We start from the raw sequence: 17460 nt of genomic DNA, 5'->3' as shown, positions 1-17460 counted from the left end.
CTTAGGAAGCAAACACACTGAGCACCAGCCAGTATTTCTGAGGATGTGCACTGACAAAATTTCATTGCAACAGACTGAGCCAGAGACAAAACTGAACATTACTTAGTACATGTTCTTGCAAACCCCTACATTTTCACACATTCATTCATGGTAAACCAGTCAATGTCTCTTTTCCTGGGTACAACAGTGTCATGGTTTACCAATCAACACAAATGGACTTTTGCTCCTCACAGGCCAATGGCAGCTGACACTCACCATAACCATCAATTGCTACTTTAACACAAATTTGACAGTCACGCCCTACAAGGATCCCAGAGCAACACACAGGCCATTTTCTCAACTAGCAAAGTATCATTTGCAAATTGAATAGAAACTCAGAATTGAGATTTGGTCACTGCAGCCACATTCTCCAAAGCATTTGAAACAGAGCAGAGGAGCAAAGTCCAGAGCTGGATTATGTTAATCCGATTTAAAGGAAAAAAAAGCCTGTCCAGTCTAAGATAGAAGGGAGACTTACTGCTGAGGCAAGATCCTGCACAAAGCAATTAAGGCTTTTACTAAGGGATGGTTGGGACAGTGTAATTCCAGCTCTTTTATCAATTTCAAGCTTCTGAGCACCATACGGAGTTTTGTTCAAAGCCAACAAGAGACTGATTTCTGAGGTGCTAGATAAATATCTCAGGAATATATGATGGTCATTTACAGAGTAAAGGAAACCATAGGAGAGCTAGAAAATACATGGTTTAAGAAAAATAACGTAAAATATTAAGTTTTAATATATAATTTCACAAAACTAGCATGAAAAAAGATCTAAAAGGTTGTCACATGCAAAAACTAGAAAAGCAAGTCAAGGAGAAGAACAGAAGATCTGCAAAAAATGTGCTCACAAATTTGACTACAACATCTAGAAGTAAACAGTTCATAGATCTTTAGCCTTGTTTCAGTAAGACAATGGTACCATACATGCTTATACATATCAACATTCTTGTTACTAGCCCTGGTGAAATTGTCACAGTACCTTCTGACATTGCTCTTTGTTTAGAGGTCATGAATTTATGTAGTTTGAACTGAAGTAGGATTTCAGATGTGTAATGCCTATTTGCATTATTCACAAGTGAACAGCAGAAAATAATATCAAAGAAATGTTGAAAAACATCTATGACAATGACCCTGATCCACATGCAGCAACAAGGCAGAGCCAGTGAATCCCTGGTTGCCAATGCCTGACATTTTTTAGAATGGTTGTATAAAAAGACAGGCAAGGAGAAACAAAAAGCTTAGTAAGATCTGTGGTCACAAGAGTGGCTGCCACTTCCCCACAACTGTGCTAGCCAGTGCTTGAGGCACAGCCTGCCAAGAGCAGAGCCTCCCCACCAGCAGCCCTGCACTCACATGAAATTGTAACCTCCCCTAGGCACAGCTGGGAGGAACATGTGGCATCTCCCCAAATGCCCAGAAAGAGGGAGAAGGACTTTTTTGCTCCAGAAGATCTCAGAAGAACAGAGGTTGCTGTAGCAGGGGCCAAGAGCAGAACGGGGCTCCACCCTGTGCTGCCAGAGCATAGCACTGCTGATGGCTGGGAAGAGACTCAGAGACCCCTGAGTGATGGAGCTCAGCATCAGAACCAACTCCCAGCTAACCTAATTCACACATTGGAAATAGGCACTCAAAATTTTACACTGATTATTAACAGCTATGATTTTTAGATTTGCCACAAACAGAGGCTCCAGCTTGAAACATATACAGTAAATGCAAGTATGAACAGAGGCTCACAGTGTGCACACAATGGGGGTAGGACTCAAGAACATCTAAAACTTGTTCTGTGCTGTAATACTCTAGTGCAGAAAAACAGTTTTAATTTTTAATACAATTTTTTGGTAGTAAATATTAAGTGAAAACCTTACAGATTAGTTCTAAAACAAATAGCTTAATACTTACAACTGAATTATGACTGAAACTTTCTATGGGACCTACTGTGTATATATTCCCAAGCTTCAAGCAGTCAAGTCAGCATTATCTTGGTCTTTCCAGCTCAGATCATGGATCCAATATATTGCATGTAAAATTCTTAGAGCATTTCATGACTCTTTCAGAAAAGCATCTACGAGAATAACTCACCAATGTGCAGATGCTAAATGAGCTTTACCCCTGTGCACATGCAGCAGAGCAATACAGCATTTTATATCACCAGTGCTTGGTTACCACTGATCAGATACTGAATTCTTCAAGAACATCATGGCAATTTTTTGTTCATAGAAGTCCAGAAAAGAGCAACTACTATGTGAGAATATTTGGTCCAGGGACTGGTTTCCCCAGTACTTAAGATCTACACTAGAGCAAATGATGAGGAATAATGAATGTCAAAGCAACTGGTGCACTCCAACAAACAGAATCACTATACGTCATTTCAGTCTATAAATATGCTTAATATCTTAACAGATCTATACTAGAAAGAATGATTAAATATAATTTTTATTGCATATTTGTAAAATAAAGGCCAAGTATTGGACTAACCACTAAATTACACAGCTTCATCAGTTGTACAACACAGACCATTACATTTTTCTATTGCAACTCCTGCCATTTGTAATAGTTCTTAACTACAGAATCTTCCAAGAGAGGAATCAGTCTTGAACTGAAAGCAGCACAAAAAATTTCTCATTGCTCCTCCAATCTATTTGGATTTTTCAATAGCTGAGCACCCTTCTGAGAAAAATGCATGCCAGATTGCTCATTTGAATTTCTCTGGCTTCCAGCTACCAGATGTTATTAAACCTCAGTCCAATAGATTAAAGAGTCTTTTGTGACTACTTTTCCTCTCCCTGCTTGTTTATGCACCACAGAAGAAGTCATCTCTCAATCTTCTTGTGGATCTAAAAAACAGATTAGCTTCCAGAGTATCAAGCATTTTCCCAGCCCTAAAATACTTTCTGAACCACAACCACCTACTGTATATCTCCTTTAAAAATGCATCTCAAGAATAGGACATACTGCATTTATGAGTTTCAAAGACGTCTCCTGTTGTAAAATCAATTCCCTGCTGATTAACCTCCCATTCCCCATAACTTTTTGTCTTTAAATAGTCCCTTGTTATAATTTGCCTTTTGGCTGCAGTCAAATGCATCTCTTTGACTAAGACAATAACATGGACATGATCATGGACATGGACATGGCAGAGATGCTTAATGCTTTCATTGCCTCTGTCTGCAACACTGATGATGAGCTAAGAGGGTCCCAGTGCCCTGAGCTGGAGAGAATGACTGTGAGAATGAAAAACTCCCAGCTAACCCTGAACTTTACAGCATCTGCTGTTCCAGCTGGATCCCTCCAAGTCTATGGGGCCTGATAGGATTCAAAGAACATTCAAAGAGCTGGGTGATTCATTGCAAGGCCTCTTGTAATGCTTTTTGAACAGTCTTGGGAATCTGGGGAGTTTATAGGAAGATGGCTAATGTCCCAATGTCCCAAAAAGGATGACCCTGGAAACTACAGGCCTTTTAGTGTCTCTTCAGCGACTGGTGGAATTCAGAAGATTATTCTGGGAATTATTGAAAGACACCTGAAGAACAACACAGTTATGGGTCACAGCCAACATGGCTTCACTAGGGGAAAATCTGCTTATGAAACTTAATTTCCTTTTATGACAACGTAACTCACTAGTTGATCCAGGAAAGCCAGTTGATATAATCTATCTGGACTTCAGCAAAGTTTTCAGTGCTGTCTCTCACAGTGTCCTTCTGCACAAGATGTCCAGCTCACAGTTGGAAAAACACATCATGTGATGGGACTGATCTGGCTCATGGGTCTGAGATTGAGAGGAGACCTCACTGCAGTTACAGCTTCCCCATGAGGGGCAGACACTGATCTCTTCTCTGTGGTAACCAGAGACAGGACCCAAGGGAACGGCCTGAGTTTGTGTCAGGGAGGTTTAAACTGGATATTAGGAAAACTTGCTTTACCCAGAGGGTAAACAGCTTCCCCAGGCCAGTGGCCATGGCACCAAGCTTGTCTAAGTTCAAAAAGTGTTGGGATAATGCTGCCAGGCTCATGGTGGGACTCCTGGTGCTGTCCTGTGTGGGGCAGGAGATGGACTTAGATGAATCTTATGGATCCCTTCCAACTCAAGATATTCTATGATTCTAGTAAAGAATACTTTTCATTACTAGACTTTCTGAAACAGAAGTTACTATTTTGCCAAGCTTCATTACCTACAAATTTTGTGAATCATCATCTTGCTCTTGGCTGTTCAGTGCAACTGAAAATGCTAAATAGCATCAAGCTTACTCCTCATCCTTCACAGTAGCCCACCAGAAGCCTCTCTCCAGTCATGATTCTTCACTGACAGTCAGTGTATGTGATCTGCAAATCCCTGCTTCCACTGTGATCAGCCCATCTGTGAGTCACATACTTCACTCCCTCCTCAGGCTCCTCCACAAGCAGCTGTAACTCAAGGATTGCAGTGTAATGCCTGGTTTCTCTTTTACACTGTAATCCCACTCAGCAGAGATACCTTGTTCCACTGACCAATTCCATCCTTCCCACTAATGAGAAAGACCGGTCTGTAGAGCTATTGTTACTGCATAATGAAGCAATACTGCACACCTACCTTGAAGGTATTGCCTCACAGGGCAGTTTTGTTACTTGAGGGAGGGCCTGGACTTGGATCTCCTTGGAAAGGATAAATTCCAGTTCCAGCTCTGAAGCCCTTCTGCTATCATGTTAACCTAATGTGAAAGTCCAGTCCTTTCTCACAGTATCTGCCAGGATGCTCTTGCATGCCATCAAAAGACATCTGAGAGGTTTTGTGATACCTGTGGATCATTACAAAGTGCCTTCCAATCCACTGCTGTTTTTTTAAAACCATGATAACAATGTAAATGAATATTAAAACACCAGATAATTTCTTTATCTTCTCTTTGAACTTTCCTAGCCAAACTCAATCTATGATAAAGCAGAATGTTTGCTACATTAAGGTGATTAAAACACCAGCCCATGGAACTGTACAGATGTACCTACAACAATTTATATAAATTAAATGCTAATAGGAATATGGATGAGAATATTTTACAGGATCCCAGTACCCTATTAATCTTAAATACATTCTATGCTGCTGATTTTTTTGCTTTAAGATGTTTATTAGTCTTACTTCTACATGGTGCTCCATCAAGATTAATTTTGCACTGTTTTTTAACAGCTGTGCTACATTTTGCAAATTTATACATAAGAAGATATTTTATTCAGAAATATTTAGGTATTTTATTCCAAAATATGAAACGGAACCATCATACTGTCTTGTTAAGAGTAGTTATTGCTTGAGAATGGCAGGGATACAGAAGAGCTAAATAGGATTTTAATAATGCAGGTTTTATTGAGAAAAAAGCCACAGTGCAACAGAATATGACTCATTTAATCTAGAAAAACTGCAACAATAAGAATTTCATCTTGAATGTGCATCATGCAAGAATACTATGTGGAGTTTACGATCTAAAGCCTTGTTTTGTTGTATACCATAAAAATAAGTAAATAAAGTAGCAAAGGTTTGCAGCAGACATGAGGCATGAATTATACTCATGAAATTAATTAATTAGGTTAGGGCATGCTAACAAGAAAATATTTTTCCATGACTGGTCCAATTATTGAAACTTCATTCCTTATGAACTCCTACTGTATGTGCAGACACTTTTCCAGCAAGCCCAGCTTCCCTCCCTAACCTACATCCCCCAGCCTTTCTGTACCCAGCCCCTAAAATCTTCATTTCTCTGCTATTTTTTCCAGCAGCCAGGCCTGAGGCACAGTGTGAGAGCCATCAGCACAGTTTGGGAGCCACCAGCACAGTTTAGGAGCCACCAGCACAGTGAGCCCACTGACCACCCAGGGCAGACCAGGCAAAAAGGGACCTGCTGGTGCCATGGGTTTCAGCCTTTACTCTGTGGGAGAATGCATAAGTCTGTTTTCTGCCCCAAAACTGTTTTTCACAAAGTTCTGTAGGACTCAGTTCATATGACCTCAGGTGCTAAAATATGCCACTTCTAAGGAAGAGACAGAGAAATGGTTGGAATAGTTATAGAAAACCCCTACAGTATAAAAATCTCTACAGCTTGACCAAAACACTCCTTTTCCTGTATTGCAAACAGGCTGAAATCCTGTCAGTCAAGTTAAAGCAGTAAAAATCCAAACAATTCAACAAGGCAGTGTTGGACCAGCACTCTGGAGACTGCATTTCTGCAACAGGAACATCTGCCTTGAAAACAATTTTTCCTCTTGTTTCATGTGAGATAACAACAACAACAACAGAAATCACTATGGAACATCTAGTGTCAAAATCCAACGGTGAATGCATCTGTCTAAAGGCATTTCACTCTCACCTTCCACAAGCAAAAAGGATATTCAACAGGAAGTAAATCCTCCACTTTTCTTGAATTCTCAACCAACATAACCATGAAGACTGACTCATTTCAAAAAAACCAGGGTGGTTCACCACTACAGCCCATGCTCATCTCACTTTCCTTGCCAATTTAAGCTGAATTACACAGTAACCACTTCTCCTAGACAAAATTTCTTTCTGCAGTGCTTCATCACTGGTGTCCCATTTCACAGAACCACTGGGTAGTGGCGTATTGGCACCATGGAACTGTCACCTATTGGCCCTATGACCTGTGAAACATTGGCCATGTGATAACCCAGCCATACAGGTTCCAACTGCAAGATACCTTCTGCCCCTTTCTGCACCACATTCCCACCAGACCCTTTTAGACAAGATCATCTGTATCTTCTTTCCCAGCTCTAGATGACCTAGGGGAGGTGATATATGTCATATGTTGTGGTTAGGAATGGTATTCCCAAATTTAGTGTTCCCACTGTAAAACCCCAGACTACATGCTGCTTGCTCACTTCCACCCACCTCCCCCTGTGGCAGGATGAAGAGAAGAACTGAAAGCACAAAAAGGTAAAGATCACATGAGTTGCACCCACGTGCCACCCACCCTGCACCCTTGTTCCCCCTGTACATGGTGTGAGGCCATATCCAATAACCTCAGGGTCCTGGCTGTGCCCCTCCTGGCTGCTGCCAACTTTAACCCTCTCCTGGCTGGAACAGGACACCATGTCCTCACCACTTTTGCTTCAAGAAGCAAACTCACATCTTCTTTGGGTTCTCTGCTAGCATGGGTCTTCTCTTCAGTAAGTTACAGTAAGATTCAGTAAGATCACAAGCCAGAGAACCACAGAATCATTGAATTGTTTATGGTGGAAAGGACCCTCAAGATCATCAAGTCCAGCCATAAATATAAAACTGCCAAATGAGCCACTAATCCATGTCCCACACTAAAACATGTCTCTAAACACCTGCATACTACCCACATTGCTTTTCTCCTCCTTCCTCCAAAACCTGTAGGAAGGTCCACTACTTGCTCCAACTGTACCAGATGGCAAAGCACAGCAATATAATCTTAGCACAGCATTTAGATGAAATGCAGAATTGCATCATAGTGTTAACATCTTCTTCTCCCACTAACACTCCCATCCCACCATCACTGCTTACAAAAAAAGCATGGATTATGTCATTGTCATGTTTCTCATACCTGAAACATCACCTTCCCCACATCTTCTCATTCTCCCCACTCTCCTCTGTTTCACCAACTAATATAAGAAATGGAGATTCCCATAAACTAGAGATCCTATTCAAGGGTTTCCTTTTCCTAAAGTATCTGAAAACTATCTTATGTATACACACAAAAGTGCATACATTTGTCTGGGTGTATGTTACTTTGTCTCCTTCTTATGCTTTAGTCCAGAATTAAGGATTCTGCATTAATCCTGATATGAAGGTTACAGAAGTTCACACAATATTAAAAATGAGATAACCTGTTCATAAAATACAGGGCTTTAAAAACGATATAGAGAGTCTTCAGTTACAGAAATTCAGTTACTGAAAGGTGTAATGCCAGCAGCTACTTTAAACCAAAAGGTTAAATTTGAAACATCATTATTTCTTGAAGGAATTATTTTGAAAAATTCATTGTTAAGGAAAGTATTGTATTTTATGTTCATAGCTCTTCATCTAGACTTCTTAAATTAAGCTCATTTCCATGTCCCCATCCTTCCACCCACATAAACATCAGCTCATTATTTTAAAAATGCACAGTGAATAAGAAAGAGGCAATTAAGGATGAGGCACTGTAGAAATTGACTGTGACAGGTGTTCAAAGAATGAATGAGTACATGACTTCCCAGTTCTTTTACTCTTCCTTAAGCACCCGCTTTTGACTTCTTTTCTAATTTCCTCTTGATGCTTGATCCTAACAAAACCTCTGAGACCTCCTTGGGAAGTGAGGAGCTACAGGAAAATTAAAAAAGCTACAAAAACCCCAGGTGTTTTTTCCAGTGACTCCTACTTGGCTTTGGTTAACCTTCATGCTTCAGTGCTACTCAAAGCACCTCATTTGTTGAGAACTATAGCATTAGACCATCTCATTATCATTAATAGCTACCTTTACACAATATTGGTTTTCCCATTTAACTCAGAAAAGTCACAAGTTCCTTGCTGGCAATTGGTTCTTCCCCCCAGGCAGGACACAGTTTAGCTGCAGGAGGCAACCAGTTCTTGTCAGGACTATTTGTGATGTCTGCAGTAAGCCATTCCTCAACCTTGTAAGATCTGTGGATTGAATTAGGTCTGCCAAAATTTTCTATCAAATTTCTATTAACATCACATTGCTCCTAACAGCATAATTGCTGTGAATAATAAAACATACATCTAACTTGACTCGGTCTTCTGCAAGGCACAATCTGGGACTGAGATATCCAGTACCAAAAAAGACCACAATATCACAAATGTAGGAAAGGAATGGTCAGGATATCTGGGTGGAAAACAAAAGATTCCTAGAGAAAGCAATTCTACATTAACATACTGAATAGGTTTTTTCTCTCTTTGTGTTACACAGAGAAATACAGCATTATTCAGAAAGCCAGTGATCACAGCAGGGTTAACAGTGAATCCAGACCAGGTTGCTCAGGGCTTTATCCAGTTAGGTCTTGAAAACCTCCAAGTATGGAAATTCATGACCTCATGAGCAACCAACTCCACTGCTTGATCACCCTGACACTGAAAATGCTTTCCTTGTATAACACTGACCCCGATATTCATTCATATTGTATAAAGTTGAAATCATCTATTTTGAATTGTCATTGTCTTTTGTTCTCCCCCTATACACTGCTGTAAAGAACACTGCTTCACCTCCCTGTAGGTGTTGGATAGCTCATGTCAGATACCTCCAATGCTATATTTCCTTAATGCTAAACAAGCCCTGCTATCTCAACCTCTCTTTGCAGGACCAGTGCTCCAAGCCCTGACCATTTTGATGGCCTTTCACTGAACTCATCTAAGTTCACTGACATCTGGACATATCACTGTAGATATGGTCTGAGTAAAGGAGAATAATCACTTCCCTCAGCCTTCAGGCTACCGTCCTGTTGATACAGTCCAGTCTGCTGCTATCCTTCATTGCTTTGTGATGATCAAGGATGAGGATGTAGTGCATTCTTGGTTTCTTATTCAATTTTGTCTTGTTTGCTGACCTTGTCAGCACAGGTGTCAAGTAACATCAAACAGCTGAATGAGCAAAGCAGAAGACTTTCTGCCCAATTTTGCAGCCTATCCTCAATATGAATGGAAGATCAAGTGTCCTGTCAGGATAGCTGCTTCCTCACATCATATAAAATCATATAAAGAACCTGTTAGGATAGCAGAACTGCAGTGACAACATGAGCCACCCATAGTCTTAGGCTTTTTTATCTATCTGAGTTATAGATAATAAAGCATCCAAGCAAAGTCACCAGCTCCCTCTCTTCTCTACTGCTCTACTTGTTTTAGTTTTTGCATCAGAAATTGTTCATCCCAGAAAACACTATGGGGGTGTGGGATTTTCTAGGTCAATTTCAATGCAAAGATGTGGCCAGATACAGCATTTTACAATTACAGTTTACTAGCCTAAGTGTACACTTGTAACCAGGGACACAAATTAAAGGGAACTGCAAGAAGGAGCTCTGTTTCAATGGGAAAACTGGGGTTTCACCTAAAATGTGACAAGTCAATAATGCATAATGAAACACAAGATATTTTTAGTTCTCATTCAGTTTTTGAGCATAATATCAAACCTCCTCTAATATGCCAACACAGTAACGAAACTACAATAAAAAGATGAGTGAGCATACTCCATCCAATATGTCCAAATATCAGTATACTGCTTATCTCTTTGCTTGAATAAAAATACTTACAGACTATATCAGTAATTTTTTTCATTAAAGTTTAAAGAGGGCAAAGTATTAGAATTTTATCCAGCATACATAGAAAAGGCTTCGATTTTTAAGGGGATGCAGAAATGGGAATTTAAGCTGGGCCTCTAAATATTAAATCTCCGAGTCCTGTGTGAATGCACTGCCAATCCCATGGAACCCAGAATCTGCCTCATAGTTTTGCTGGCAGGTGCTGATGCTTGTGAATGTGTATCTTGTCTGCTATGATTGCCTGAAGAAAACAGCCCTTGATTTAAGAGCCATAAGAAAACACAGTAAGTACATACACCATAGTCTATTGCTTTACCTACCATTGCTGCATCAAAACACTTCAGAAGCATCTCTCTATGAAACACTTCACAGTGAAACTTTTGAACACTATGAATACTTCTGGGTTTTTTATAATCAAGGAAAACACATTCACCTCCTGTGAAAAGGCATTCTTGCACAATTTAACAGTTTATGTACATATATTTTTCATCAAATCCTGTCAGCATTCATAGCTCTCAACTCAGATTAGTAGCATATAATTCGAGCAGGAAAATTGAGGAGAAATACACAGTGGGTTTAAAATCAGAAATGGCACTTATTTATGATAATATTTGTAGCTCTTCCATCTAAGTACCCACACAGATTGCACATACTCCCACAGAGATGGAAATTAATATGTGAAATACCTGTGCAGCTTGAGTGTCACAGTTCCATAAACAGTAGCAAAGCCCAGAAGACGAACCCATCTTAGGAGAACACAGCGAAATATACTTGGCTCAAAATACAAAATGACAACCTATAGAACAGAAAGACAGAGAGAGCTTCAGTACTGCTTTCATGAGAAAGTAGTTCTTCATTCAAATGCAGAATAGTTGCAAAACAGGACAGCAGACACATTTGAACTCGTACTGCTGTATATTTAGATTTTCTAGTAAAGCATCAGGATGATCAAATCAACCAGCTGGCACAGTTCTAGGCACCAACTCCTTTTTGAAGAGAGCTGGCAAAAGCCCTGTGACAGACTGTGAAGTGACAACACTTTTAAATGCAATTCCACTGACTTTTCTTAACTGAGTGAAAACATGTACCCAGAGAGGAAGATAGAACAGACAAGGACTTTTTCCTTGAGCTATTCAAGTAATGTGCAGCTGGTTTAATTCTGGCTTGATAGGATGTATTTACTAGGTTATGCTTCAAAGTCATTCCTAATAAACCTAGTGGAATGATAGCTGCTCATTTTTCTCTGCCAAACTAAAAATTATTGCAGTAGCCTCTTTCTACCCAAAATATGAAATATTTATGACACATTTAACTCTTTCTTCCCCATATATTTCATCTAAGCTATTTCAAATCTCCCTATGCATCATCACTTTCTTAAGAAAAACAGCCTTTGCTTTTCCACCTATGCATTTCTCTAATCACTATTAAAAAAGTCCTACTAGCCTTTTGCCCTGTCTACCAAGGACCATGCACAGGGACAACACTCCATAAGCAGTAAGAGAAAGCTATTTCTATAGGTATAAAGCATATAGAAGTCTCACTATCAAGTAAAATATTCTCTAAAACAGAGTTGCTCAGTGAACTCAGTCACAATTTGAATCAGGAGTCCATTTTTTCTCATTCCAGCAGACATTGTCCCTGGTGTCCTGAGGGTTGATCCCATATTCCTTCCCACTCACCTGGTCCCACCAGGAGCCTGCTGTCCCAGGGATTTGCTGGAAAATTGCCCCTATCCCATTTGTAGGGACCCTGCTTGGTCCAGCAAACCCAGATCCCATGCATTCAATGTGTCTGACCAGAACCTGGTCAAACAACCCAATGCACTATAGTACAAATTAATTAGATAATCCTGCTCTAGAGAAAGCAAGCAATGAAACATTTCAGGCCATCTGTCACAGCTTCATTTACAGTCAGTACATTCTGGCAGCAGAGGTAGTATTGTGCCTACTGGCTGCCACATATTATTTTCCTAAGTAAATGCTCTTCTATGTGGGAATTCAAGTTCAGGATATTGGCTAAAAGCCCAGGACTACATCCTTTGGGTAACACAGACTTCTTTAGAAGAGTAGGGGCAAAAATGGCAGATGTGGGCTGAGAGAGACGCAAGCTGCTGTGCTTCACTGGAATGCTTTTTTATACAGCAAAATCAAACTATTTCTTTTAAAAATATGATTTGCTGAATCAAACTGTGGTGCAAAATTTAGTCTGCCTTTTTTCACTGTTATTGGACTGACATAGAATCACAGAATGTACTGAACTGGAAAGGACCCACAAGGATCATCAAGTCCAACTCTTGGCCCTGCACAGGACACCCCGAGAGTCACACCATGTGCCTGAGAGTATTGTCCCAGTGCTGCTTGAACTTTGTCAGGCTTGGTACTGTGACCATCGCCCTGGGGAGCCTGTTCCACTGCCTGACCACCCTTTGGGTGAAAAACCTTGTCCTGATTTGACATGCTTCAATATAGACATTTTCTGGGATTGGGAAATCAGCTGGAAAACCAAAATGCATCCACATATGCATGAACGTGCTTGGGCAAAGAGGGCATCCAGCAAAATGTTCCTCAGAAAGACCTGAATGGCAGCAATGACCTCTTATCCTAATATACAGTACAGTAATATACATTAGGACAGCTGCAAAATCAGAGCAAAGTCTGTAGTAGTAACTTGTTTCCTGAAGTTTGCCAGGGGGTAGAAAACATCATGTTTCATCTTTTATTCTTCCAAACAAGAAAAACAATGTCAAAAAAAGACTGGCATACAGAGACTCTGTACATTTCAAAGTTGATTTGAAAGCAGAATTTTTCAGATAATTGAAATGGGAAGGTCTGAAAACTCTCCAGGCATAGAATTTTGTGAACAAGGGCAACAGCTCTCTTTGCCATGCAATCTGACACAGCAATTTCATCTGCTGCTGCTTGTTGAAACATTAACTGCTTGTGTCTAGAAAAATCTCATTGATTTGCATTGAATCATTTGTATGAGCAGCTGAGGCATTTGGCTAGATATCAACCAAGAAACCACCACTTCAAATGCAGCCTGGTGTGAGCTGGCGTGGCCGCTCACCGTGAAAGCTGCAGAGGCAAGGCTCTGTTGGAGAAAACAGTTTTCATTTTTCCATTTGAAACAGACACATTTTAACTGCTCCTTCACCCAGTGGTGAAAGATACTATAGAAGTAAGACTTCATTCAAGTTTGAGTCTCTTTTGGATCTTTCTGTGTTTATATGATGGAGAATCGTAACAGTGCCTTCACAAGAGCCAGTGTCTGTTTCTACCTGTTCTTGCACGTGGTCTGTCACAACCCAGGCTCTGAAGAGCCAGGTTTCTATATGTACATTTTGCTCTCTTAGGCACTGCAGAAGGCTATTCTAAGAATATGTCATTCCCACTCCCATCAGGGCTCACCAGGATGTTAAGGTGACTGACTTCTCTAAACTCTTATCAGAATAGTGTGTCTTATAAGCACCATTAATTTTAGAGGTATAATTTTTAAACAGAGCAATCTTTAATGGATTGGAGCCAAGGGGCTATAGAAACACTGCCCTGGAAGCCTTGCTCAATTTTTTAATCCAAGTGGAATACAATTCTTGCAAAGAATCTGGTCCCAAGTATGGCTGCTGCACTCCATCTCTCACTCTCCCTAGCAAAAAACCCCAAAACCCCCCAAAAAACAAAAACCAAAAAAACCCCAGACAAACAAACAAATAAACAAAACCACCTAAAAAAACCCACAAAAAACCACAAACCATAAAAGAGGAACATAACACAGAGAAGTTTTGGGTTTGTTTCATATCAGCCTCTTCTACCTTATCAAAACCTACATTCCCTACTGTTATCCCCAGAGCTGTCTTCTTCAAGTGACAACAAATGTGCAGCAAAAGGCTGCTGAGCACCAAGTGAGGAACGTAGGATGAGCACCAGATTCACCCACATACCCAGGCTGCTCTCAGCAGAACAAGGGAATCCCTCAGTTCTAAAAGACTACTCTGCCCACCAAAAATCTGACAATTTCATTTTCTCTTTTTGCATTTATGATGCATTAAATCATGATCTTCTTAAAAATTCTGGAAGGTTTTGCTGATTAATGGAACAAAACATCATTACTGCACATAAAGAAATGTTCTACTGTCAGTTTTGCCAGCTTCTGGCATCCACTTAAATATTAGACATCAGTTTCTGTTACTTAAACAAAAAGATCTGGGGAAAATTATTTGGAAATCAGAAGAAGATAAGCCAAGCAGTGGCTCTTCATGTCCCAGTTACTGCAGCTGTGCGTGAGACTTCATGAACTGTGACTCATCTTTGTCATTTGCACAAATGCATTTAGATGTTTGCTTTTAAACTCTGTGTGGTTAAAGCTATTACTATCCTGGCCAAAACATTGTTCCAGTAGTCACGCTACCACTTGTGGAGTCAGAGATGAAAAGACTTCCTAAGGTCATCAGCTAAGTGTCAAGTGTGTTTAGAGCTGGCGAATTACGGACACGGAAGAGGGGCTTAGCTTGCTGACACAGCGATCAGTTATTCATCTGATGTGATGAGCAGACACACACACTACAAAGACAACAGCTGAAGTCAATAAAAGCACCTCACACATTACAGAAATTTTTTCTTATCTGGACAGGTAGGAAAGTAAAAGTGCAAAGAGAACTAACACTGAGCAATTGAACATTCAAAAATATAACAGAGTTCATCCATACAAAAAAATGAGTTTTATAGGCTCCATGCCATTGCTTCTTAAAAGATAAACAGCATTTAGAAAAATTCTTAAAAAAATAAAAATCCACCTTATTACAGTCCTATAATGCTAATAGTGAGCAAAACCGTGCATTGCAAAATGCTCTTTTGTCTTTCAGATTAACTTTACTGTGCACATTAAAATATGGTTAATTCTGCCCTTCACCTTGGCACTCAATCCAGGCAAAAATACTTTAATACTGTGCACTTCCCCAAGGTGCACTGACTGGGATTCAGTCTGCCTGAATCAAACATATAATTTCTTCTTACACTGTTTTAGGAGAGTCTAGTAAATCAGGCCTAATGCAAGTTCCATAGATAACCCAGGGGTAAAAGCAAGTACCTTGAAAAAGTTCAGCTTCAGCTACTTGGACAGGAGCTTGGCCTAAAGGCTTCATGTACACATCTCCATTGATTAGAAAGGCACTACAGCATTTCTTTTAGGGAATTTGCTCCACTATACGTCAATTAATAATCTGCATTAGGAGGACTAAGCCAAGCACTTTATAGCCAGCTGTAACAATTTTGTAATGTATTTAAGACAAGTACTTCTACTTCAATTCTTAAGCCATAGAAGTCACATGAATAGATCAAAAACTCATTTTCCTCTACAATCATCAAACAGCTATACTTCATGTTGAGAGGAAATGGGCAACACTATAATGTCTCAAAAGATCAGAAGCCAAAGAGCTTTAAAAAATACATGTGTTGTCAGTGCTAAAAATCCTGAAACTAAACATGAAAAATTTTGAGCAGGACCTTAGTTCCAAAAGAGCCAAAGTGTTCAAAATTCTTGAACTCTTCTTATTTTAACCCCTGTAGAATCATACTAAGGTTTAGGTTGAAATGGACCTTTAAAGATCATCTAGTTCCTAGTGCTGTGGACAGGGATATTATCCATATAATATAGATGGAAAGGAAATTCAGAGCTTAGAATGTGAGCATCAGCATCATCTGCTGATGGATCTGAGGTGCAAGTCACCCATTTTAGACAAAAGTGATGCAAAAGTAATTTTTTTTTTTCTCATTTGCAAATAACTAAATTCACCTTAAAATTGTGCTCACTTAACCCAAAGAACTTTACAGGAAAACTACCTACTTTTAAATTGAACTTCAGAATTTTCTGCAAGTACTCTGCACAGTTCAACGCAGGACATGACACAGCTATTCAAGATAATGCCTTTTGGGCTAATTCCATTAACAAGCATCGAGGAGATACTGTGAAGAGATCCATCTTATCTGTTCCACTGCCCAACACCATCTGCCCTTGCCTGACTGCAACAGCTGTCTAGGGCTGTCTGCAGGCAATTCTGCTATGCAATAAGCCATCAGACACTTCCTCTCAGTATCCTGCCGTGCTGAGGGATGGGCAGCCTTCCTCCTTCTGCCATGTTTCAGTAGTTTCTTTCAACACACCAAATATCCTGCAGGGTACATCAAGTCACCTATTAATGCCTCAGTCCTAACACTGAGAAGGGATTTCCTGCAGCAGAGATGCTGTCTGCAATGTTAGATAAGCTTGCCATCCAAACTCCTAGCAGTCTGGCACTACGCTTCCCAGGAAAGGGACTAATCCACTTCTATGTGGGCACAGTGCCATCTCAACAGATGGGATGAATGAAGGCATTCATGAGCCTGTGCACACTACGGGCACCACATAGCTCTGCTCCAACCATGAGTCACAGCTCAGATCATCTGCTTAAATATTAGCCAAGGCACAGCTCCTTATCCAGCTCTGCTCCATCCACGAGTATTTCCGGTGCAGCTACACACAGCGTTTCAGAGGTATGATAGCAGCTCAATAGGTACTTAGGCTAATTATGGAAGAACATTTCCTTCCATTTCCATCCCATTTTTTTAAACCATGTGTGCTTTTTAAGTCATTACATCTTACTATAATAGGCCTCTGTGCATACAGTACCATCAAACCTTGCTATCCTTGCAAATCTCACAATTTTAAAGCAGAGCTGCACCGGATCATTAGCTCAAATGCCTCTGCAAAGCACATACTTGCTGCACAAAACCACAGTACCTACTCAGTAGGTTTTATTCTTCCTCTGAATTGGAACTGAATCAACCTCCCAGTACATAGAATTGGAAGAACTCTGCTGCTGGGGGCAATGCATTTCAGACAGGATGCATGTCACAAGCAAAATCCTAGCAATGCTTTAAGTAAGATCTTCTGGGTTTCTTCATATAAGAAGACAATTTTTTCCTCACCACCCACACGAAGTCCAGCTTGAAATTCTGCCTACAGAAATTCTCTTTTCCCTCCCACTATACTTTCAAATTGGTCTTTCTTTCATTGCCTATCTTATATCTATTAATATATAGTAAACCTCTGTCTGTGTTTCAGCAAAGACATGTCTTGCCTATAAAGTCTTTTGGAAGACTGTGACCCAGTATAACCACATAATCACCAGCACCAGTGGGCAGA

The 17460-nt window shown here is 40.1% G+C and overlaps 1 protein-coding gene across 1 annotated transcript in view; it reads right to left on the bottom strand.

Annotated features, from left to right (window-relative positions):
• Window positions 1-17460, bottom strand: part of GPR158 (G protein-coupled receptor 158) — a 180792-nt gene that overhangs the window by 40461 nt on the left and 122871 nt on the right. Inside the window, exon 6 of the mRNA XM_056483286.1 lies at window positions 10971-11080. Within this exon, the coding sequence (XP_056339261.1) occupies window positions 10971-11080 (110 nt within the window). The remainder of the gene's footprint in view (window positions 1-10970; window positions 11081-17460) is intronic.

Source organism: Oenanthe melanoleuca, chromosome 2 (assembly GCF_029582105.1).
Source record: "Oenanthe melanoleuca isolate GR-GAL-2019-014 chromosome 2, OMel1.0, whole genome shotgun sequence".
Classification (NCBI taxonomy): Eukaryota; Metazoa; Chordata; class Aves; order Passeriformes; family Muscicapidae; genus Oenanthe; species Oenanthe melanoleuca.
This window is presented reverse-complemented; position numbering and strand designations above follow the sequence as displayed.